This window comes from Microcaecilia unicolor, chromosome 2 (genome assembly GCF_901765095.1).
Source record: "Microcaecilia unicolor chromosome 2, aMicUni1.1, whole genome shotgun sequence".
Lineage (NCBI taxonomy): Eukaryota > Metazoa > Chordata > Amphibia > Gymnophiona > Siphonopidae > Microcaecilia > Microcaecilia unicolor.
In genome coordinates, this window is record NC_044032.1 from 356,646,575 (window position 1) to 356,672,100 (window position 25,526).

Sequence of the window (25,526 nt, forward strand, 5' to 3'; positions counted from 1 at the left end):
ATAGTGGGGCTGAAAAGGGGGGCAGATGAGAGATGTGGGCTGGGGCTGGAACTAGGGGCAGGTGGAATAAGGGGGCTGGAGCTGGGGGCTGAAAAGAGGGGGCAGAGAGAGAGGGGACAGACCCTGGTTGGAAGGGGGGAGCGTGAGGGAGGGCAGACCTTGGATGGATGGGAGAGGGAGGGCAGACGGATTGAAGAGGCAGAGAGAAAGGGCAGATGGTGGGTGGAAGGGGGAGAGAGAAAGAGGGCAGACTGGGGCAATGGTGGATGGAAGGGACAGAGATAGAGGGCAGATGTGGATGGAAGGGAGAGAGAGGGCAGATGTTGATGGAGGGGGGAGAGAGATGGCAGACTGGGGCAGATGGTGGATGGAAGGGGCAGAGAGAGAGGGCAGACAGTGGATGGAAGGGACATTAGAGAGGGCAAACACTGGATGGCAGAGAGAGAGCGAAGACAGATGCTGGATGGAAGGAAGACAGTGAAAAGAAGATGAGGAAAACAGAAACCAGAGACAACAAACTGTAAATAAAATATATATTTTTATTTTTTTGCTTTAGGATATAGTATTGTAGCTGTGTTAATAAATGTTTACAAATAGAACATGTAAATAAGGTAATCTTTTTATTGGACTAATTGTAATACATTTTGACTTAACTTTCAGAGAACAAAACCCCCTTCCTCAGGTCAGGATAGGATACTGTAACAGCACTATACTGTATTGACCTGAGGAAGGAGATTTTGGCCTCTGGAAGCTAAATGTATTAGTCCAATAAAATGGTATTATTTTAATTTCTGTATTTGTTTTATTTCTATTTGTTAATTTGTAAAGTGGTGATTGGTATTTGTTAGTTTTTTTCAAATTTACATCTGCTGTCTTTATATTTTGCACAGTACTAGGGGACATTTTCTGTTTCTGTGGTGTTGCATTGTATGCAGAGTCTGGCATTGGGGGTTCAATTTAATTTTTGTCTAAATAGAAAGTTTATGATTACTTATTCTAAAGTGGATTAGGGTGTATCTGTGTTTGTGAAAAAGACATGGCTTTCGGTTGGCATTGACTGTGCAGGATTGACGATCTGTACTAATCTGTCTGTTTTCGTTTTACAATAGGTGAATTGATGTTCTAGTGCTCACTGTAGTGTTTAAGATGCTTTCCTTTTCCTTGTGTGACTCGTAGAAATGACTGCTTATGGTATGGTAGAATTGCTCTATAGGTCCTGAGTGTTTTGTATTCTCGGTATGCCTAGTACTGGATTGGGGGGGGGGGGGTGTTAAAAAATGAGTGTGGCGTGGAGGAGTGGCCTAGTGGTTAGGGTGGTGGACTTTGGTCCTGGGGAACTGAGGAACTGAGTTCGATTCCCACTTCAGGCACAGGCAGCTCCTTGTGACTCTGGGCAAGTCACTTAACCCTCCATTGCCCCATGTAAGCCGCATTGAGCCTGCCATGAGTGGGAAAGCGCGGGGTACAAATGTAACAAAAAAAAAAAAATGACCGGCCCCGGGTGTCAAGTACCCTAGCTACGCCACTGCCACCCACCAAGCCTCATAGAGTTTGCAGAGAAACACTTAGGAGACGGTGTACACAATGAGGAAAGGTTTTGTGGTCTAGTAGGATCAAAGTAGAATATTTTGGTCTTAATTTTGATATATGTAGTGTAAAATCAACTTAGCACATCAGCCTACTAAACCCATCCCTACCATAATGCAGTATATTGTGAGGATGCTTTGCAGCAGCAGGGATATGGAAGTTTGTTAAAATTGAGAGAAGAATGGATGATGCAAAGTATAAGCAGATCCTAGAGGAAAGCCTGTTCAGCAACATAATGATCCTAAGCATAAAGCAAAAGCAGCAATGGAATGACTCAGCATGAAGAAAGAGAATGTCCTTAAGGAGCAGACTTGAATCTAGTAGAAAATCAGTAACAAGGCTTAGACTGCAATCTGTAAACAATCTCCAACAAAGTTGAAACAGGTTAAGCTATTCCGTCAAGAAGAATAGGTAAAAACTTCACCACCCCACTGTGCAAAGTTGGTAGACCTTTAATCTAAGTCTCACTAGTACTACTTGCATGAAATTTTGAGTCAAAGGGTTTGAAGACTTATTGTAATCAAGACTTTTTAGTTTCTTCATAATTTTTTAATATTTCTGCATTTCATTTTTTTTTAAAATATTTTTATTGAAGGAAATGTTACATCACATGCCAACACAGTGAGCCAACTGACTCGTACCTTTCCAACAACTACAAGATCACCGCTCTACTGAAAGTATAGCATAAGTTATATAGATAAATCGGTATAACATTTTGAATGATATTTTTTACCCACACGAATTTGAAAAATATATAAGGGTGTCAAGACTTTTACAAGGCTCTGCAGATTTTTTAATGTGTTAATTTCTGCCATATATAGTAGTAGTCGCAGTATATATTTAACCATCTATAGAGTACATAAGTAATGCCACACTGGGAAAAGACCAAGGGTCCATCGAGCACAGCATCCTGTCCACGACAGTGGCCAATCCAGGCCATGGGCACCTGGCAAGCTTCCCAAACGTACAAACATTCTATACATGTTATTCCTGGAATTGTGGATTTTTCCCAAGTCCATTTAGTAGTGGTTTATGGACTTGTCCTTTAGGAAACCGTCTAACCCCTTTTTAAACTCTGCTAAGCTAACTGCCTTCACCACGTTCTCCGGCAACGAATTCCAGAGTTTAATTATGCGTTGGGTGAAGAAAAACTTTCTCCGATTTGTTTTAAATTTACTACACTGTAGTTTCATCGCATGCCCCCTAGTCCTAGTATTTTTGGAAAGCGTGAACAGAGATTTTTCAATAGTTCTTAAATTCTGATTTTCCCATTTTGGCTGTTGTCTTGATAAGTTTAAGTTTAATGACAGTCACGAGATGGGCCACATTGCCCTCACTAAGGCCCCTAATTCAGACCTTACCATTACATCTAACTACAGACTCATAGCTGGGATCCCCCTACTAACTATGATTTAGTATGGACTCCTGCTAAACTAAAGTACTTAGGTATCGATCTCTTTAACATCTTGCCCAAAACAGTGCAGTGTAATGGTGACAGGATTCTTCAATCATTAAAATGCCCACTGTCATCCTGGCATCCCCTTCACCTATCCTGGTGGGGCAGGCTAGAAACTCTCACAGTGATGGTTTCCCCTAAAATTAATTTTGTAATAAGCATGATCTGTGCATGCACTCTTCCATAAATCTTTCTATTTGCAGGTTGAAAAGCTATTGTCCTCCTTTTTGTAGAAATCAAAACCTGCTTAGACTATTTCTCAGTAAGCTCAAGGCACCCAAGGATAAGTTCAGAGTATTTTTTCTCAACTTTCTGCTTTATCACAAGCCTTTCATAACTCGACAGGGCCTCTCTTGGCTCACCCCTAATCCTCATTACACTCCTTTATGGCTACATCTTGAGCACTCAATTCTCAATCCTATTCCCACACATCTTGCAATGTCCACAGCATTATCATAGTCTCAAAACAGAGAACTCAATACTTACCAACATGCAACATTGACTATTAGAGTTTGACAAACCACAAACAACACAGTTCATGTCTCTCTTTGGTCTAATCCTAGATTAAAAATAAATAAATTGGTATGTTAATGGAAATTACGGGCTACTAAGGACTCAAATACAAAACAACTTACGCATCTAGTTTTTCCTACATAAGCACACAACTGTGGAACGCATTACCAAAAGCCTTGAAAATGACGTACAACCACCTAAACGTCCGGAAATCTTTAAAAACCAACCTGTTTAAAAAGGCATACCCTACCGATCCAACTTAAATGTCTAATCTCTGCAATACAACCAAACTGAAGCACGTAATGGACATAACACAACTCTTCCGTTCTTCGATTTCCTAATGTGGCTGTGCCACGTGAACTTGATCTTACCACAACATCACCCTGTATTTGTTCACACCAGAGCCTGCAAAGGCCTTTCCGGTACTATGTAAGCCACATTGAGCCTACAAATAGGTGGGAAAATGTGGGATACAAATGTAACAAATAAATAAACTAAGCTATGGAGACCCTCATTTATCAGCAAATTTCTAAACACATCATGAAGCACTCCTGCTACCACCCCACGCAATTTGGATTCAGACCTCAACACCACACCGAGTCCTTTCTGCTGGTCTTAACCATCATAGTTAGGGACCACCTAGCTAAAGGCAAACAGACCATCCTACTTCAGTACGACATCTCAGCTGCCTTCGACGCTGTAGACCATGGTTTGTAGCTAACCAAACTTAGCAACTTGGAACTTTCTGGTACTATTCTTAACTGGTTCAGCGACTTCCTACAAAACCGATCTTATACTATTCGGAAGAATGGAGTACTGTCCAAAAGCTGGGTAACCACATAGGTGTTTCTGATTTCCCCCCTGTGTCTACTGTTATTCAACTTATTCATGAGTTCTCTCTCCTATTGTAAATACAATGTTTAGTCTTTTTACCACCACCCCAAGGGGTCAGCTACCCACGCCTGGAGTGATAAAAGACAAGGCCACGTATGAGAAATACAGTAATATTTTCTTTATTATTGACCAATTACAGATACAAGCTATTTCTCATAGCAGATTAGTACAGAAACTTAAAGGTGTTCTCTATGACTACTTCTCCAAAATACTGTACTAATTCAGCTGCTTATATGTTAGCTTCATGGCTTTTTCTGCAAATGATCCTTCTCATAGATTATTATCTGGTTCCCACCATCTGGTTTTCTTAAGATGTTAAAACCACATTCTTCCTATGTTTGTACTTTGTCCTGTTCCCATGCCTGTTAGCCCTCAAGGGTGCCATAATAGATCATAAATTCCAGAGTCACACAGACTCCTCAATCTCTGATAGATTCCAGAGTCATACAGGCTCCTACAGGCTTGTCAATTTCTGCCCTTCTGGCCTGTTTCAAAGTGCCCTTTGGGTTCTGTTCTAGGGTCCATGACTGCTCTCACATTCTACACTATATCAGCCTAAATGAAGATGATGGCATCTTAATGTTAATCCTTGCAAGCCCTGCAAGGACGCCGTCACCAGAATCCAATGTGCTATGCACAAAATCCACAACTGGGCCACAGAACACATGCTTCAACTGAACCAAACCAAGACTAAAATATTAGGGTTCTCCCTCTCCAACATTGACATTCCTCCCAATGTAATCCTACCCAATGGCATAAGTCTAAAAGTAGACAAAGAATCAAAAGTCCTGGACTCCTCACTAACCTTCGATGCCCAAATCATTGAAGTCTGGAATAAATCTTTCTTTCTCATGTGATATCTGAGGCTAGTAAGATCATATTTTCAAAAGATCTAATTTTTCAGTATTGGTTCAGGCACTAATCATATCCAACCTGGACTACTGCAACTCAGTATATACATTGGTCTAAACCACAAACAACAAGCCAAACTCCAACTCATTCAAAACACAGCAGCCCAACTGATCTTCAGAGCAAGGAAATTCAAAAGTGTTTCTGGCCTCCTGAAAGAACTACACTGGCTCTGTGTCCATGCCCACATTACCTTCAAAGCCATCTGCATAGTGTTCCAAGTACTGCATGGACAAGCCCCCTGAGCTACTAATTCAACTGTTTTTCCAGCTGCTTCTACAACTACCAGATTATGGGACAACACACTCTTAAAGTACCCGGCTATCAACACTTCTGGATACCACCAGCAGATTAACTTCTATGTTCTTATTCAGAGCCATTGTGGAATGGAACTCCGTGCCAAACATAGTTTGATTAAAATCAAACTACATAGCACTCTGCAAGAAGCTGAAAGAACTAAGCTCTGCTGCCTCCCCCTCCCCCGTCCCACCCAACTGGCTACCTACAATTGCCTCTCAGAAACTGATACCAAACCCTCTTCTTTCCTCCCGTCTACCCTCTCTTATTCGCCCCTTTATATCCTTTTAATGTAAACCGCCTTGGATGACAGGGAGGCGTTTCAAGATGGCGGCACGTAGTTGAGTGAGCTCTGATCTCCTCGATTCGATCGCGTCTTAAAAACTAAATCTTTTTGTTTATGCCTCATACTAAACGGAAAGGTACGGTCCGGGGTAAAGCTTCGATACCCCGGACCTCATCCCTGCAACAGCTTTCGATCGAGCAGGTCATCTCGCAAACTTCTTCCCAAGACGCCGTGAGTGTTCCCGCTGTCCCCCATAGCGGGGGAGCTATGGAGGACTTGGGACTCGATGTTACTCTTCTCCGGCGCTTAAACCACCGCCCCACCCAGAAGGACGCCGGAACCAGAGAGGCTCCCTCGAATCCGAAGAGGGTGTCGATGGTGAACCCCTAATCGAAGGGGCTGGAGCGACGATACCAGACGGGTCGCAAAGCCTGAGTGCCTGAGCCTAGAAGGGAAGCTTTTGAAATCTGCACCTGGGTCGGTGTCGTTGGAGAACATTTGGAGTGTTCTCCAACAATTAGCGGTGAATGTGGATAAATCTACAAAAGAACTATCTTCTCTTGTAAGTACAATGAATGCCTTTTCTGAATCTCTGACTGGCATAAAAAAGGAGTTTACAGCTCAAACTATAAAGCTCAATCAAGATGTTAAAAAACTGCAAGACCTATCTTCAGAGATGATAAAAGACAAAACTATAATAGCAAGAAAGATTGATCAAATTGAAAATTATAATCGAAGACTTAATTTGAGGATTCTGAATTTTCCAAGAGAGAAAGGACTAACACCGTTGGATGCCTTTAAAAAATACTTAATTGAAATTTTTAAATATACCCCAGAAACTTTACCTCCAGTTAACAAAATGTACTATATAATGAATAAGATCTCCTTGGAAGCAGGATCCCTAACTGATAAACCTGTAAATTTAATGGAACAAACAAACTTAAATGTATCTGAACTGTTGGAAGCTACCATATCGGATCAATCAGAAAGAATGACTTTAATGGTTCAATTTGTTTTCTTGCAAGATGTTGAAGCTATAAAAAGACTATACTTTCGTCGAATAAATGACTTGTTTTACGGTAAAACAGTTCGTATATTTCAGGACGTAACGAAACAAACGCAGGATATTAGGAAATCTTTTTTGAGCATGAGGAAAGAGACCCAGGAATTGGGAGCCTCTTTCTTCTTGAACTACCCAAGCAAATGTGTGGTGAAACATCAAGGTTTAAAATATATATTTTTCCAGCCAGAGCAGTTAAGAGTATTCATTGACTCTAGGAAGTTATGATTTTTCTACATTCTAACTAATGTTTAAAGCTGTAAGAAATTAAGGAAGAACGATACGTGCAAAGTCTGTTCTTTAGTTATATTTACCTATAATTTTTCCCCATTTATTCTTATTAACGCCTTGGTCTCATTTTTTTTTTGTGATATAAAAAAGGCATTAATGTATCTTCGTAAGATGAATGTGATAACTTCATAATATTCTGTCTGATTTACTTAGCAAGTTTGCCTTGTATTGTAAAGTTTGGAAAGTATAAATAAAAAATTAAAAAAAAAATGTAAACCGCCATGAACCTCAAGCTGGGATTTGTGTGGTATACAAGCAACAGATTAGATTAGATATACCATTTTATTATAATGCCAGCAGAGTGGTTTACAATAATAATTAAAGGAAAAAGAAAATAGAATGATCATACTGTAGAATAAAGGGGACAGATCAAAGAAGAGACTTGAACAGAGAAACAGGCAAAGCCCAATGCCTCAAGCCTTTAGCCTTGACCCAGTACTGTATGGACTGTTAAATCCATAGATCCAATATTGCATTAGCATGAATTGAAATAGGCCGCCTTGAAAAAATATTTTTATTTTTATTGTTAGATATTTTCTAATTAAGAAAATATTAGACATACCTATTATTCTCCGTAGACAAGCAGGCTGAATATTCTCATGATGAGTCGCCATCCGCGACGGCCCAGGAGACCGGAAGAAAACTCCAAAGCAAAAAGAAGAATCCAGAACGCTCCATCGCGCGGGCCTAACGCAGTGAGCATGCGCAAACGGCTTCCTGCCCGCGACGTGAGCGTGCCCTCTCAGTTCTTTTTAATCCACGATCAGATAATCACGTATTCTCGTGAACTGCATTTTTTCGTGCTCAGGGGACCCGGGTAAACGTTTATCGTTTCCCCTTTATCTTTTTCAACTTCTTACCTCTTCAAAATAAAAAAAAACAAGCCCCTTTTTCCTTTAATCTTTAGGTTTTCTTCATCTTTTTAAGCTTCCTTTCGTTTTCTGTCTCGGCCGTCCTTAGGCTGCTCGGCCGGGTCTTTTTTGTGCCTTTTTATTTGGCACCATCGAGCCATTTAATTTTGCAGCCGCTGTTTTCCCACCCATGTCATCGAAGACTCCCAGCGGCTTCAAGTGTTGTACTCGCTGCATCCGGACCATCTCTAGCACCGACCCCCCACGCGTGGTGTCTTCAGTGCCTTGGACCCGACTATATGCCAGCTGCCTGTAAACTGTGCCTGTTGATGAAGAAATGGACCCACGTGGCTCGGGAGGCTCAGCGTGAGAAACTTTTTCCAGATAGGTCCGGTCCTTCAACGTCAGCATCGACATCGGTACCGAAGGCGGCGGCGACGTCAAGGGAAGCAGCGACACCGAAAGCGGTACCAAGGACGGGGACCTCCTCACAGGTGATGGCCCAGATGCCGCCTCTGCAGTCGGTACGGAAGGCGCAAGCACCCCGACACAGAGGCAGACTGGCGAAGCAACCCTGTGTCGGGGTGCTTGCGCCTTCCGTACCGACTGCAGAGGCGGCATCTGGGCCATCACCTGTGAGGAGGTCCCCGTCCTTGGTACCGCTTGCGGTACTGGTGTCGGCTGCCACCCGGGTCGATTCCCCCTCGATGTCAGTGGAGGAAGCTTCGCCGCAGTCCAGGCAGGAGTCGACTTTTCGACACCCCCCATGAGGTCGTCGATCCTCGACGTGCTCTTAGGGAGCTTTTGTCCAATACTGATGAGAAGGGCTCCTGGGAAGAGGAGGAAGACCCCAGATACTTTTCGGAGGAAGAGTCATGTGGGGTTCCCTCTGATCCTACTCCGCCAATTGAGAGTAGAATGTCTCCACCTGAGAGTCTCTCTTTTTCATCTTTTGTTAGGGAAATGTCTAAGAACATTCCATTCCCTGTGGAGGTTGTGGATGAGCCCAGGGCTGAGGTGCTCGAGGTCTTGGATTATCCTTCTCCGCCTGCTGAGGTTGCAACGGCCCCCTTTCTTAATACACTGAGGGAAGTGCTTATGCGAAATTGGTCGTGCCCTCTTTCTAACCCAGTGGTCCCCAAAAAATCTGAGTCCCAGTACAGAGTCCAAGGAGAGCCTGTAATGGTGAAGGCCCAACTTCCTCACGATTCCGTGGTGGTGGACTCTGCTCTCAGAAGAGCCAAGAGTACTAGAGACTATGCCTCGGCGCCCCCAGGCAGAGAGTCTAGGACCTTGGATTCTTTTGGGAGGAGAACGTATCAGGCCGCTATGCTCGCCGCCAAGATCCAAACTTACCAGCTCTACACAAGCATCCACTTGAGGAACTCGATGAGGCAACTGTCTAGTTTAGTTGAAGCTCTTCCTCCAGAGCTTGCTGAACCTTTTCACAAGGTGGTCAGGCAGCAGTAGGCGTGTCGCAAATTCCTGGCCAGGGGTCTTACGACACTTTTGATGTAGCATCCCGAGTAGCTGCTCAAGGTATAGTGATGCGCAGACTCTCATGGCTGCGTGTCTGTGACCTGGATCATAAGACCCAGTAGCGAATGGCGGATATTCCTTGCCGGGGTGATAATCTTTTTGGAGAAAAAGTAGAGGATATGGTTGATCAGATCAAAAAGCACCATGATGCCATGGATTCTTTCTCCCGTCGGACGTCTTATGCTACCGCATCCTCTTCTAGGAGGTTTTTTGGAGGGAAGAGGAGTGCTCCCTATTCCTATAATAGGCGTAGGTACACTCCTGCTTCTCGACAGCCGGTTCAGGCTGAGTCCCAGCATGCACATTCCCGTCAACGCCGTGCACCTAAGGCCCCTAGGCCCATTTTTGTTCTGTTCCAGGCTATACTCTCACTTAGTTGTGTTTCTTTTTAGGTCAATCTATGTTATGTCCCCGCCGTTGCGAGGCCCAATTGACCAGTGTTCATTGTTTTGAGTGAGCCTGGTGGCTAGGGATACCCCACCATGAGAATATTCAGCCTGCTTGTCCTCGGAGAAAATGAAGATACATACCTGTAGCAGGTATTCTCCGAGGACAGCAGGCTGAATATTCGCATAACTCTCCCTCCTCCCCTTTGGAGTTGTTCTATTCTATGTTTGCTTTTTATTGAACTGAGAGGGGACGCTCGCATTGCGGGCGGGAAGCCGTTCGTGCATGCTCACTGCGTTTGGCCCGCGCGACGGAGCATTCTGGTTTGTTTTTTGTTTTGGAGTTTTCTTCCGGTCTCCTGGGCCTTCATGGACGATGACCCATCATGAGAATATTCAGCCTGCTGTCCTCGGAAAATACCTGCTACAGGTATGTATCTTCATTTTACATAGTAAATGACGGCAGATAAAGACCAGTACGGTCCATCCAGTCTGCCCAACAAGATAAACTCATTTTACATGGAATGTGATACTTTATATGTGTACCCGAGTTTGATTTGTCCTTGCCTTTCTCAGGGCACAGACCGTAGAAGTCTGCCCAGTACTGTTCTTGTACTAAGTTCTGAAGCTAACATCAAAGCCCCTTAAAATTTACGCTCCAGGCAATCAGGGTGTAGACCGTAGAAGTCTGCCCAGCTCCCGTTTTGTGTCCAATTACCGGCGTCGCCACCCAATCTCCGCTAAGATTCCGTAAGTCATATTGTCTAACAGACTTGATAATATATAATAAAGATTAAACAGATTTCTTAACCCCTGATGACGCCTTGTGGAGCGAAACATGGACCAGAAGTACATAAGTAATGCCACACTGGAAAAAGACCAGGGGTCCATCGAGCCCATGTTGGGTTTGATAATTTTCAGAGACAGGCTCAAGTGTCAGTATTAGTGTCTTTGTTCTATAGTCGAGCGTAACGCAGTGACACCCAACTGTGTATAACTTTCTGGGGATTGTTACGTCTTTAAAAGTTGACTCAACTGACTAATACATTGATTATGGACCATATTTTTTTTTATTTATGAATTTTCAAATTTACATTTATGCAATATAACATAAATACGTATTTCAGAAAAGAAACAAGTAAATCAAATCAAACTAGGCAAATCTTAATAGTCTTTAGTCCACATGAAAATGATCCAAGATCTAGGAAATAAAGTTTTTTTAAATAAAACTCAGTTAAATTAATGGAAATAATTAGAAGTAGAGCAGAGAGAGCCTACGTGTCGCAGCCGAGACAAAAGCGCTAAACAATCAAGAACTACTGCAACATTATTCTTTTGAGGAAATAAATTCTACTAACTTCCTGGGGTCAAAAAACATATAATTTGTGGTATTCAAAGAAACACTACATTTACAGGAGAATCTTAACAGGAAAGTCCCTCCTATTCGAAGAACTCTTTCTTTTAGCAACAAAACTCTTTTCTTCTTCTTTGGATATCTCTAGAGAGATCCGGAAAAATCTGTACTTTTGATCCCAAGAAAGGTGAGTTTATGTGGCGGAAATAGAGTCTGAATATATTATTGCGGTCTAATTCCAGAGCAAATGTAACCAGCAGTGTAGTTCTTTCCGTGATAACTTCCATAGAATTCTCTAGAAAGTCTGTTAAATTTAAACCAGATTGAGGATGAATAGGTAATTTTTCTGTTCCAGCACCTGAGATATATTGTGTTTTGGTAATAGGTGGAAAACCCTCTAGGGGAACACCTAATACCTCACTAAAATATTTTCAACATGTCTAGTGCTGGAACAAGAGGTGATTTAGGAAAATTGAGAAAACTTTAATTGTTTCTCCTAATCTGGTTTTCTAAGTATTCTATTTTACGTTGCTGGAGGTTACTATTTTTTATCAGCATTAACGTTGAGGAGTTAACTGTTTTCAGTTCCTTATCAAAAATCTCCAGTTTTGTCAATTGCTCTACAATTTTAGTTATTACCACACTTTGAGCTTGCTTTAGTTCAGCCACATCTCCCCGCAAACTACCTGTTTGTTGTAGGTTGGTATTCAGTCCTTGTATTGCTTTCCATAATATATCTAGTGTAACAGTCGCTGGCTTTACCATGACTCCAGGCTGCACGGAGGTTTCACCCAGATTCCTCCCAGGCATCAAACATGTCTGAGCCGATATTCCCACTGGCGTCGACGAGGCAGCGGGGTCTCCACACGCAGCCGTAGGAGACCGACTTCCGTGTACTGCTCACTCGCTGCCCTCGCTTCACCTCCTGGTCTTGGAGGTACTGTTAACGGGGGTGGACTCAATGACACTCCCTCAGCGCTGTGGTCTAAAAGATCTCCCGGACCTCCTAAAGCGACCACTCCAGCTCCCGGCGCTTGCAGACCCGATTCCTCCAGTGTCATCTGCCGCATAGGAGGGGGTTCTACCCTGCCTGTGGAGTTAGGCATATTGGGTTTCCCTTTCCTCTTTCCCATTCCGGGTCCATGGTAACTCCAATGCGCTAGATTCTAGTGGGCATCGGAGTCTGTTTCGCGCACGTCTGTTCTCGGCGCCATCTTGGATCTGCCATGGACCATATTTTGGATATGTGACTGCTGCACCACGTCAGTTTAGTGCGGAGCAGTATGGACTTCTCATGACAAACTGTGAGAGGACTGTTAAGTACATCATCTTTCATGAAGACTTTTATTAATCCTGTTGAGCAGAAGGGTTGCGGGCTATATTTGGTACAATGTAAAGGATATATAGTGCTATATGTTTAATGGTGAGACATGCTTATGGTGATAGCAGCACTATAAATACATGATTTTATATATTTGTAGTATTTTAATACAGATTTTGTAGTATGTAATAGAGATTTTGGAATAAGCCATAGTTGTGGTAATATATTGTATGTAATACTGTTTACAACTGTATGGAAATTTATTTACCCATGTTTTGTAAATTTTTTTTAATGAATATGCATGAGAGAGATGTGCATACAATCGATGCAGTGGGCATGCAAATCTTTGTCATGCATATTCATTACAGATATCCTGAAAACCTGACCTGTTTGCAGCCCTTAGGGACTGAACCGGACAATCCTGATGTAAGGAATTGGCTTGTTAAGTATATGTTATGATTCTGCTAAACAGGCAAGGGAATGGCTGGAACTCACTGTGCTAAACAGGCAGGGGAATGTCTGGAACTCGCTTCTCATTGGCCTGTCAGGGATTGAGTTGACGTCAGAAACCAAGATCTACTTAAACTTACCTCTCCCTACAACCTTTGCTTTAGCGTTTGATTCCTGCCAGTTAAAACCTGCTTCCCTTTCTCTCAGTCTGTGCTGTTGCACACTGTGTGTTTGTTGGAGTTTGCCTACTCTCCTTGTAGCTTGTAGGTTCTGTGTTTGCTGGGTTTTCCCAGCGTGAGCTTGAGCTTGATTGTTTCACTCCCCTGCACCTGAGTCTGTTCCCTGCTTCGCTGGTGTAGTGTTGTCTGTGGTAAGCTTGTCCGTTGTATCATTGCAGTCTGTTTGTTTAAGTTTCCCTTTCCTCTGTGTAACCCTTTATGTGCTGGGCTTAGTATTTGCTTGCTGTTGTCCTGCCTCTGTTTGACAGCCTTCCTGTCCTGGTATTGCACCTGTTTGTTTTAAGTTTTCCTTTGTTTGCCTTACCTTTGTCTGCCATGTAAGCCCTGATTCCTGCAGTTTGGTGTCTCAGAAGCAGCCTGCCCTTTAGGTTGTTTTTTCCCTTTGTTTGCTGAGTCTCCTGATTATGGTGAGCATCACTCCTTATCTGATCTGTGTATGTTAAGGCAATTTTCTCTGTTAGCTTCCCTTTACCCTTTTGTGTTGTGGTGCCAATCTTGTGCACCCTTGAGCGCTATGTGGACATCCTTGTGTATTCCTATAGCAGCTTCCCTTTACCCTTGTGTGTTGTGGGGCCAGCCTTGTGTGTGGATTCCCTTTACCCTTGTGCGCTGTGCGGCACAGCCTTGTGTATTCCTATAGGTGGCTTTCCCTTACCTTTGAGTGCTGTACAGCTTAGATTATTCCTTGGAGGGGCTTCCGTTATCCTTGTCTGCCGTGTGGCACAGCCTTGTGTATTCCTATAGCTGCTTCTGTCTGTCACCCTTTCCCTTGTGTCTCTAGCTAGCGCTACGTGTGTTGCTTGTGCTCCAGTCCCTTGGGGGACCCCTTATTGTTCTTTCTCCCTTCCCAGTGTATGACTCGGTTCCTGTTCGGCCGTGAGGCCCACACGCTTGGACTCTGTACGAGTGGGTTCCCATTTGGCCCGCCTGAGTGGTCTATCTCCTTTTTTATGGAGGTGCTAGTTGTTTGTCCTGTGTGTTTGGGGCTTGGTGGCTGGGGTTGTGCTTAGCGCCTGTTTGATCTACCCTAGACCTTGGCCAAGATCCTTCCTAAGCCTCGGTCTATGATTAAGGGCTCACGAACAGATTAACCGTATACTGGCTATGGGGAATATGCAGTTGGAGCGAACCAGGAAGGAAGGCCAATGCAGTGGAATGGGTGCCCAGTACAGATAAGATTAATGGAAGATACCAATTTCTTTAAGAAATTTTTGAAAGCTTATTTGTTTGTAAAGTTTCAATGTGTGTAGGTACATCACTCAAATAAGTGAAAGAAAAATTGTACATTATCACCATAAAGCTGAAAATGTACGTTCATAGATTGCAGAATCCTACACAATGGAATCAAATGTTAAAAAAGATTGCTGAGAGTGCAGACCCTTGTGGAACTCCAGTCTTAAGTTGTAAAGGAACTTCCTAATATCTTGCAGGCTTTATCCTTCTTCAGCACCAAATAGCAAGCAAAATTTAAGGAAATTATTAAATGTCCTCCAGAGCACCACTTAGGGTGGAAGTGCTATAGCCATCTTGGAGAGGATGCAGGTTTTAACAGTAGCCACTGATCTCCCCAAGGAGTTGGCTTCTTCCATCTCTTTTAGCTAAATGTTAAGTGGCCTATTCACTAAGATACGTTAGCCGTTAACACAACGGGTAGTGCATGTTTGGTTTAATTGTTAGTTGCTGTTAACAGTTAATATACTAGGGGATGTGGAATGAGCAGAGAATGGGCAAGGACTTCACCTTACTTGCAGTGTAGATGTGGTTATCACACAGTAACTGTTAACACTGCAGATAACATTGTGTAGTTAACACCACCTGAACAAGTGTAGCCAACTGCATCATATTATTTACAGTGCACTTAATGCATAGTAATGACATTTCATCTCTGTTAACTGAATAAGAAACTAAAGCAGAGGTTATCATGCATTAATTATGACAGTTAATAGGCAGTAACTGCAAAATAATGTTTCACTTAAGTAAATATGCCCCTGAGTGAGATGACCTTGCCAGCGCAGGTACTCTTCAGCTGTATGAGGGACTGCTGGAAAGCTCTGTGTAACAATCTGGAAGAAACTAGTTATGAGGTTGTAATGAGGCAGTTTCCTTTGTGGATTGCTAAGGGAGAAGCCTGTCACAGAAGACAGACTGGATGAGATAGAGGGAATGCCAGGCTGCTGAGGTGCAGACCCAGCAGACATCAGAATAATTATCTTCCCTACGGTGTGGGTGCAGTTGGGTGACTAATACAGTTATGGATGCTATGGAAAATGATTGACAGTGTTCTTATGCATGGGGTTGGGGTTGGAAGGGAAAAAAGCAACTGTGTGACACAGGGCAGAGTCTTTGGTTGCCCAAACCCCCGCTGACACTCGAGAAGCCAAGGGAGTGTCCTTACCTGGTATAAGAAATGGGGGACTGCAGGAATATGACGAAGTGTTTCTGCTCAGTTGCAAATTGAAACGAATATGGGTTCTCCGGGGTGGAGGGATTGGAAACCCCAATAGGAGAATGACCTGCTGGTGACAGAAGTGGGTGAGGAGAACCACACCTTGAGAAGTGGATGGACAGAGGAGGTGCGGTATGTGAAAGAGTCCAATGGCTGGGGAAAAGCCCAACGGGACCCTACAGAGATACAAGGAGACCAGCCTCAGGTTGTTTTACCAAGCAGGACGGGACAGAACCTGCTAGGCACGGGAAGTAACAGTGAATGGGATTAAAAGAGGCACATGTTATCACCTCTGTTTCAGGTTGCCACTTGCAAGAACTGTTATGTGATTTTGTTTCTTTTAGTAAAATTGAACTGTTTTTTCCTTAGCATCTACAGCAGATGAATCCAGAGACTTGTGGGTGGAGATGGAACTCACTGACGTTCACTAGTGATTTAGGATGGATTTCACCTCAGAAAGTCGGTATATTTCTATCTCCAGCAAGTGGATAGATAGACTCCACTAGCTCCTGGATTCATCTGCTTTGGGGGGGGGCTCCTGTTCTAGGTTACCTGTTTCAGTGGAGCCCAGGGGGGTGTCATGGCTGTTCAGGGCCCACTTTAGGAGGTATATCTGGTCTCCCCCTGTATAGCGTTGTGCTCTTTGCCACCCAGACTGCCTCAGTCTTCTGTCTGCATGGAAATTAAAAAAAAAAAAAAAAAAAGCCCAAAAGGAGACAATAAGAGAGAGCGTTTTTTTTGTTTTTTTTTTTTGTAAGTCTCCCTACCAGGCTCAAGGAAAAGGCTTGGCAGTGTGTTCTCTGGATGGCTGCAGAGCTGTTAGGGCTTCTCTGGGTGTTTGGGGCAGTGAACTGGAGGGACTGTAGAGCGGTGAGATTTTTTTTCCTGCACTTTCTTTTCTTTGTGGCTTAGGTCCCCAGGGAATGGCTGCTGAAGTAGTGAAGCGCTGTTCCCACTGCGGAAAGTGGCGAGCAGCATCGGGGGTGAGCTTGGGGGAATGCTCGGACTCAGCCATGCAGGAGACCATGGTCGGTGCTCAGGTTTTTCGCACTGAAGAGGCGCAGTCACACTCCCTGCTGAAATCTGCCACTGACATGGCTGTGATGCCCTCTATCATGGCCATTTTGTCGCCTTCCCTGGTGGCTCCAATGCCGCATATGGGGACTCACAGGAGACAGCAGATGCCAGGCCTTCGTTGGTACTGGAGTCAGGAGAGGGAGCTATTCAGAGGCTTCCTCCCTTGTGGAACCTTTTTTGCCAGACTTTGTGCTCTTGTTTCGCCAGGCTTACCTGGTGAAGCGAGCACATCAGGTTTCCAGAGGTCTCTTTCAGGAAAGGCTGGAAGCATGGCAGGCTGCTCAGTCCTTTGGTTTGGATACTCTTGATAAACGGAGGAGAGTGGAGAGAGTGAGTGGAATTCTTGAAGTTGAACTGATTGAGAGACTGTGCAGTGGTAGTGAACCCCCACCTACTGGGATTTAGCCCAGCTCTGGCCTAAACACGGCTCATCAGACATGAATTATTTTACTTTGTGGATTCTAGTCTGGGTGCCTACCCCAAAGAGCATAGCTGACATCCTAAACTGTATTGAGGGGATCAGGGTTACATCTATAAAATTAGAGTTTTATTTACTTCTGTCCATTTGGGGCTCCATCTGACAACACCCATCTACAAATACTCATATCCTTTTGTCCTTGGAGAACACATGCTATAGGTAAGTAACTTTATTTGTTGAATTTATAAGTATATGTTTCCATATCATCAAGCTGATCAATCCATAGACTGGTGGGTTGTGTCCATCTACCAGCAGGTGGAGATAGAGAGCAAACTTTTGCCTCCCTATATGTGGTCATGTGCTGCCGGAAACTCCTCAGTATGTTCTCTATCTCAGCAGGTGGTGGTCACACACAGCAGCAGCTCTGGCTAGGCCTCCAAGCCTAATTTTTAGGTTTTGTTGAGTGCCTGGGGTTGAGGGCTCTTTTGAGCAAGTGCAAACCTGGTGGTGCCAGGTCCCTCCTTTTCTCCCCCCTCCCGCTGGCTCCGTTAAAAAAAAAAAAAAAAAAAAATTTTGAACGTCCTTAAAGGCGTTTATTTCGACGTTTATTTAAGCGTCTATTGCAGCTACTCACTGGGACACCAGGTCGTTACAACTCGGAGCGGACAGCAGGTAATTTTTACCTTTTTATAGCGGGCAGGGGGTTCCCCGATTCTTCTCCTCGTGGCATATGGCGTCGGAGGGCGAGGGCGCAAAGGGTCGCTCCCCGGGTCGCTTGAGCGCTTCTAGAGGGGATGCGGGGGTCTTAAAGCCTGATTCGCCCTTGTTGGGTGACAGTTTCGTGACCGATGAATGTCCCGGTCCTTCCTCCGGCGTGGCGGTTTTTCCCGCCATAAACGCCCATCCCCCGCTCCTCGCCTCCGCCATCTTGGCCGGCCACGCGGCTCGGACGGCTTCTTCTTGGGCCGCCCTTGAGGTTGGAGACATTAATGCCATGAACGCCCTTAATTTGGGCGACGGCACAGAAGCGGCTAAAGTTAAGAGCCGTTCTTCCCGCGCGGCTCCTTCGCGGAGTTTCGCGCCGGACGCCATTTTGGATGCGCAGCATGTCTCTCCCCCGCTATTGCGAGCGCCGGTTGAGGGTGCGTCTAGGGCTGTTGCCCAGGCTGCGGAAGTGCACAGTCGGGGGGGGGTTTCTCCCCCGAGTTTGTTTTGCTGCTGCATCAGGCCTTCCTCATGCACAACGCTGCCCCTGCTCCCTCGTCTGGTAAAGAGGTTGAGGTTCCCAGAGGTAAACGCCCTCGGGTTGATTCCCAGGCCTTGGAGGAATTTGTCTCCTCCGATGTAGATGAGGGCAGCGTGTCTGAGGTCTCCCAACGGTCCTTTGCGGATTCCTTGGAGGAGACGGATCCCTGCTCGGATGGAGCGGATGACCCCTCTGCAGCGCGGCTTTTTAGCCCAGAGGATTTGCCCAACCTGTTGTTACAGGCCATGGACACTTTGAAGATTTCCTCTCCGGAGGACGTCTCTCCCTCAGCCCCTGTTGGCTCTGCCATTATGCTGGGGACGAAGCGCCCGCCTAGAACCTTCCACGTGCATGATGCCATGCACACCTTAATTTCGGCTCAATGGGATGTCCCAGAAGCGAGCCTTAAAGTGGCTAGGGCTATGTCCCGCCTCTATCCTTTGGCTGTGAGTGAACGTGAGGCCTATCTGTGGCCTACCGTGGATTCTTTAATCACTGCGGTGACTAAGAAAACGGCGTTGCCGGTGGAAGGTGGCACGGCCCTAAAGGACGCCCAAGACAGAAGATTGGAGGCGGCCTTAAGGTCGTCCTTTGAGGCAGCTGCTTTAAGTTTGCAGGCCTCAGTTTGTGGCTCCTATGTGGCCAGGGCGTGCCTGACTATGGTGCAGCGGGCTTCCCCCTCGGATCATTCCTTGAGGGCTGATTGACCGGCCCTGGAATCGGGCTTAGCCTATTTGGCAGACTTGCTGTATGATGTCTTGAGGGCCTCAGCGAAAGGCATGGCTCAGACAATCTCTGCGCGGCGGTGGATTTGGCTGAAACATTGGTCTGCTGACCACGCCTCTAAATCCCGCCTGGCTAGGTTGCCTTTTAAAGGCAAGCTGCTCTTTGGGGTCGAGCTGGACAAAATCGTGACCGATCTCGGCACGTCTAAGGGCAAGAAATTACCAGAGGTCAGGGCTCGGGCTACTACTCGTCCCGGTACCTCCAGAGGACGGTTGCAGGAAGCCCGTCGGTACCGCCCGGGCAAGTCGGGTTCCTCTGCCCCCTCTTCCTTCAAGAGGAATTTCTCCCCCAAGCAGCATTCCTTTCGCAGAGACCGCCGTCCCGGAGGTGCTCTCTCCGGTCCTCCCCCAGGGTCTCGTACCCAATGACGGGGTCTTGGTCCACGCCCCAGTGCAGATTGGAGGACGGCTGTCCTCGTTTCTGGGCGAGTGGACCACAATAACTTCAGACGCGTGGGTGCTGGAAGTCATCAGAGACGGCTACAAACTAGAGTTCTGCCGACCCTTAAAAGACGGGTTTGTACTCTCTCCCTGCAAGTCTCCGGTCAAAGCTGTGGCAGTGCAGCAGACCTTGGACAATCTGATCCGCCTGGGCGCGGTCGTTCCTGTGCCAGAAAGTCAGCTTGGCAAGGGACGTTACTCCATTTACTTTGTGGTACCAAAGAAAGGAGGTTCTGTCCGGCCTATCCTCGACCTCAAAGGGGTCAATCGGGCCTTGAAAGTGCGGCACTTTCGCATGGAGACTCTCCGCTCTGTTATAGCGGCAGTGAAGGCAGGAGAGTTCCTGGCATCCTTGGACATCAAGGAAGCGTACCTGCATATTCCCATCTGGCCTCCTCATCAACGCTTTCTGCGTTTTGCAGTCCTGGGACGACACTTCCAGTTCAGAGCCCTCCCTTTCGGGTTGGCTACTGCTCCGCGGACCTTTTCCAAAGTAATGGTGGTCATCGCGGCCTTCCTACGAAAGGAAGGGGTACAAGTCCATCCTTATCTGGACGACTGGTTGATCCGAGCCCCCTCTTATGCAGAGTGCGGCAAAGCTGTGGACCGGGTAGTTGCTCTTTTGAGCTCCCTGGGATGGATCATCAACTGGGAGAAGAGCCAGCTGCGCCCGACTCAGTCCCTGGAGTACCTGGGAGTTCGATTCGACACCCAAGTGGGCAGAGTGTTCCTGCCAGACAATCGGATTGTCAAACTTCAGGCTCAGGTGGACCAGTTCCTAGTAGCCTCTCCCCTTCGGGCTTGGGACTATGTGCAGCTGTTGGGCTCTATGACGGCCACGATGGAAGTTGTGCCCTGGGCCAGGGCTCATATGAGACCACTTCAACACTCTTTGCTGCAGCGCTGGACTCCGATGTCGGAGGATTATGCTGTGCGCCTTCCCTTGGACCCAGCAGTGTGCAAGGCGCTGAGCTGGTGGATGCAGACAGACAAGTTGTCTGCGGGAATGCCTCTGGTGACCCCAGAGTGGATTGTCGTCACGACGGACGCTTCGTTGTCGGGCTGGGGAGCCCACTGCTTGGGAAGGACAGCGCAGGGGCTCTGGTCTCCTGCAGAGGCAAAGTGGTCTATCAACCTCCTGGAACTCAGAGCCATTCGGTTGGCGCTTTTGGAGTTCATCCCGGTACTGGTGTTGAAGCCTGTACGGGTCCTGTCGGACAATGCCACGGCTGTGGCCTATGTCAACCGCCAGGGAGGTACCAAGAGCGCCCCTCTAGCCAAGGAGGCTATGAGTCTTTGCCAGTGGGCGGAAGCGAACCTGGAGCAGCTTTCAGCGGCCCACATTGCCGGAGTCATGAATGTCAAGGCGGACTTTCTCAGTCGCCATACCTTGGATCCCGGAGAGTGGCAGCTATCTGCTCAGGCGTTCTTGGACATCACGAAGCGCTGGGGCCAGCCGAGCCTAGATCTGATGGCGTCATCAGCCAATTGCCAAGTGCCGCGCTTTTTCAGCAGAGGACGGGACCCTCGATCCCTGGGAGTAGATGCTCTTCTCCAACAGTGGCCGACACAAGAGCTTCTCTATGTGTTCCCGCCTTGGCCCATGTTGGGCAGGGTGCTAGACCGGGTGGCAAAGCATCCCGGCAGGGTAATCTTGGTGGGTCCGGATTGGCCCAGGCGTCCCTGGTATGCGGACTTGATCAGGCTCTCAGTCGACGATCCTCTGCGGCTGCCAGTGGAGCAGGGCCTGTTACATCAGGGTCCCGTGGTGATGGAGGATCCCTCCTCCTTTGGTCTTACGGCCTGGCTATTGAGCGGCAGCGTCTGAGGAAGAAGGGCTTCTCAGACAAGGTCATCGCCACTATGCTGAGTGCGAGGAAGCGCTCTACTTCTACTGCTTACGCCAGGGTTTGGCGTATCTTTGCAGCGTGGTGTGAAGCAGGCTCACTTTCTCCCTTCACTGCTCCAATTTCTTCAGTGTTGGCGTTCCTGCAAGAAGGTCTGGAGAAAGGCCTGTCGCTCAGTTCCCTTAAAGTCCAGGTAGCGGCTCTGGCTTGCTTCAGGGGCCGCCTGAAGGGTGCTTCCCTGGCTTCACAGCCAGATGTGGTGCGCTTTCTCAAGGGAGTTAATCACCTGCGCCCTCCTCTGCACTCAGTGGTGCCTGCGTGGAATCTCAACCTGGTGCTAAGAGCATTGCAGAAGCCGCCTTTTGAACCCTTGTCGAGGGCATCTCTGAAAGACCTGACGTTGAAAGCAGTCTTTTTGGTGGCTATCACTTCAGCCAGAAGAGTTTCCGAGCTCCAGGCGCTCTCATGTCGAGAGCCTTTTCTGCAGTTCACTGAGGCAGGAGTGACTATTCGCACAGTGCCTTCCTTCCTGCCCAAGATTGTTTCTCGCTTCCATGTGAATCAGCAGCTCTGTCTCCCTTCCTTTCGTAGGGAGGACTACCCAGAGGAGTACTCTGCTCTTAAATATCTGGATGTGAGACGAGTCATCATCAGATACTTGGAAGTGACCAATGATTTCCGGAAATCGGATCATCTGTTTGTCCTGTTTGCAGGTCCTCGTAAGGGTCTGCAGGCTGCTAAGCCTACAGTGGCAAGATGGGTCAAGGAAGCCATTGCAGCGGCTTATGTGGCCGCGGGGAAGGTGCCGCCTATCCAGCTGAAGGCTCACTCCACGAGAGCTCAGGCGGCCTCGATGGCAGAGGCCGGATCCGTCTCCTTGGAAGAGATATGCAAGGCGGCAACTTGGGCTTCGGCTCATACATTCTCCAAGCATTACCGTTTGACTGTGGCTGCACGAGCTTCAGTGTTGAGGTCAGGGATTTCAATGTCCCGCCCTGGGTGAGTACTGCTTCGGTACATCCCACCAGTCTATGGATTGATCAGCTTGATGATATGGAAGGTAAAATTATGTATAATCATACCTGATAATTTTCTTTCCATTAATCATAGCTGATCAATCCATAGCCCCTCCCAGATATCTGTACTGTTTTTATTCTGGTTGCATTTCAGGTTCAAGTTTAGTCTTCAGTTCCTTCAGAAAGACTTCGTGTTCAAGTTTTTTCACTTGGATTCTTCAAGAGTTAAGACGAGTTTGTGTTACAGTGAGCTGCTGCATTCCTCTCCCCTCCGTTTTACGGGGCTGGATTGAGACTTAAAATTCTGCCGGCACTCCCTCCCGCTTCGTGCGGCTGTAGGGCAGCTTTGTACCCCTCCCGCTTCGGCGGTGTTAGGGTCAGTCAGCTCCTGTTGCGGTTGCAGGATAAGCCAGATCCCCCCGCATCGGCGGGTGTGGTGTCCCTCCCCCGCTCCGCGGGGATGAGCTGGACGGATTCCCCTCCCCCACTTGTGTGGGGATGAGCTGGGTTAATTCCCCTCCCCCGTTTCGGCGGTGGTGAGCTGGGCAGAGTGTCCCTTCGTGGGTGTAATTCTCTAAGTGCTGAGTCCTGCGGATGGAGCTTTGATATCGACATACTGAGGAGTTTCCGGCAGCACATGACCACATATAGGGAGGCAAAAGTTTGCTCTCTATCTCCACCTGCTGGTAGATGGACACAACCCACCAGTCTATGGATTGATCAGCTATGATTAATGGAAAGAAAATTATCAGGTATGATTATACATAATTTTACCTTTTTGATTTATTTTTTCTTCTTATGTTTGTGTACTCATTGATTTTTCATTAACATACATCAAATATGTGTTTTTTCTGTAAAAAGGCATGTTCCAGTTGAAATTCAGTTCATTTTTATATATGGTATACACTACATTTTTATGCTCAGCATTATATCTTCTGCATCTTAACAGGGTAGAAACTGGCTTTGCCAGGCCAGCAATGAGTCAAAACGAGTACTTCTGCTTCAGCCGAATGAGGAGTTGTGTCAAGGGAAGATTCTTTTATCAAGGTGATTGCAAGCACCTTACATGCCTGCCCTATAGATAGACTAAGGTGGCAGCCTTTGCTTGGACTGAGAAGGATTATGGATGCTATTCACTTAGCTGAATAGTTTAAGGTTTCTAAATTTATTTCATTTGCAGCTGAAAATTTAGCTAAACTTGGGGCTAAAATTAGTTTCTCTAAGTTAAGTGTTTAGCAGTGAAAATCAATTCTAGGCTCCTAGCTTAGATTATAAACTCCCTGGGTCAGGAAAATACATATTATACTGGAATGCAACTCACCTTTATTAAAATGTATGACCTAAATATATTTATCTGGTATTTGAAAAACCACCATTCAAAATTAGTCATAACAACATGGTGGTTTACAATCAAATAAAATGTTTATCATAAACATGATCTAAATAAATAAATCTTGTTTTCCTTGCCCCACTCTACTGACACTTTCTATGTCCCTACATTTCTTTCTGATAGAATGATGTAGTAGCCATGCTAGTCCACTTTTTTTAAAGGTAATGATAGAAACGAACCAAATCAAAAAGAAAATAAGAAGAAGGTATTGCCTTCTAAAGCTAGTCAAAAAAATTTATTACATTAATCCAGTACAAAAATATTTTCTTTTCTTTTTTTTTTTCTTTTGCTTTATTTCTATTTATTACTTTATTTTTCTGAAAAGTATACCACAAGCAGGCTTATTTTCGAAAGAGAAGGGCGCCCATCTTTCAACACAAATCGGGAGATGGGCGTCCTTCTCCCAGGTTCGCCCAAATCGGCATAATTGAAAGCCGGTTTTGGTCGTCCTCAACTGCTTTCCGTCGTGGGGACGACCAAAGTTCACGGGGGCATGTCGGAGGCGTAGCGAAGGCGGGAATGGGGCGTGCCTAACACATGGGCGTCCTCGACCCATAATGGAAAAAAGAAGGGCGTCCTTGACGAGCACTTGGGCAACTTGGTCCAATTTTTGTTACAACCAAACCTCAAAAAGGTGCCCGAACTGACCAGATGACCACTGGAGGAAATCGGGGATGACCTCCCCTTACTCCCCCAGTGGTCCCCCTCCCACCCTAAAAAAAAATGTTTTAAATATTTTTTGCCAGCCTCTATGCCATCCTCAGATGTCATACCCAGCTCCATGACAGCAGTATGCAGGTCCCTGGAGCAGTTTTAGTGGGTGCAGTACACTTCAGGCAGGTGGACCCAGGCCCATCCCCCCTACCTGTTACACTTGTGGTGGTAAATGTGAGCCCTTCAAAACCCACCAGAAACCCACCTTACCCACATGTAGGTGCTCCCCCTTCACCCATAAGGGCTATGGTAGTGGTGTACAGTTTTTTTTTTTTTTTTGGGGGGGGGGGTTGGGGGGCTCAGCACACAAGGTAAGGGAGCTATGCACCTGAGAGCAATTTGTGAAGTCCACTGCAGTGCCCCCTAGGGTGTCCGGTTTGTGTCCTGGCATGTCAGGGGGACCAGTGCATTACGAATGCTGGCTCCTTCCATGACCAAATGGCTTGGATTTGGTTGTTTCTGAGATGGGCGTCCTCGGTTTCCTTTATCGCCGAAAATCGGGGACGGCCATCTCTAAGGACGATCTAAATTTCAGGATCTGGGCGTCCCCGACCGTATTATCGAAATGAAAGATGGATGCCCATCTTGTTTTGATAATTCGGGTTTCCCCGCCCCTTTGCCGGGACCGTCCTGCGAGGACGTCCTCAGGAAAACTTGGGCGCCCCTCTCGATTATGCCCCTCAAGGTGACACCACAGTGTCCCACCCAACTCC

The 25,526-nt window shown here is 46.3% G+C and overlaps 1 protein-coding gene across 1 annotated transcript in view; it reads left to right on the forward strand.

The window, feature by feature from the left end:
* The window catches only part of WRN (WRN RecQ like helicase), a 442,993-nt gene that overhangs the window by 285,608 nt on the left and 131,859 nt on the right, over positions 1–25,526 (forward strand). Inside the window, 1 exon segment of the mRNA XM_030194495.1 lies at positions 23,659–23,756. Within this exon segment, the coding sequence (XP_030050355.1) occupies positions 23,659–23,756 (98 nt within the window).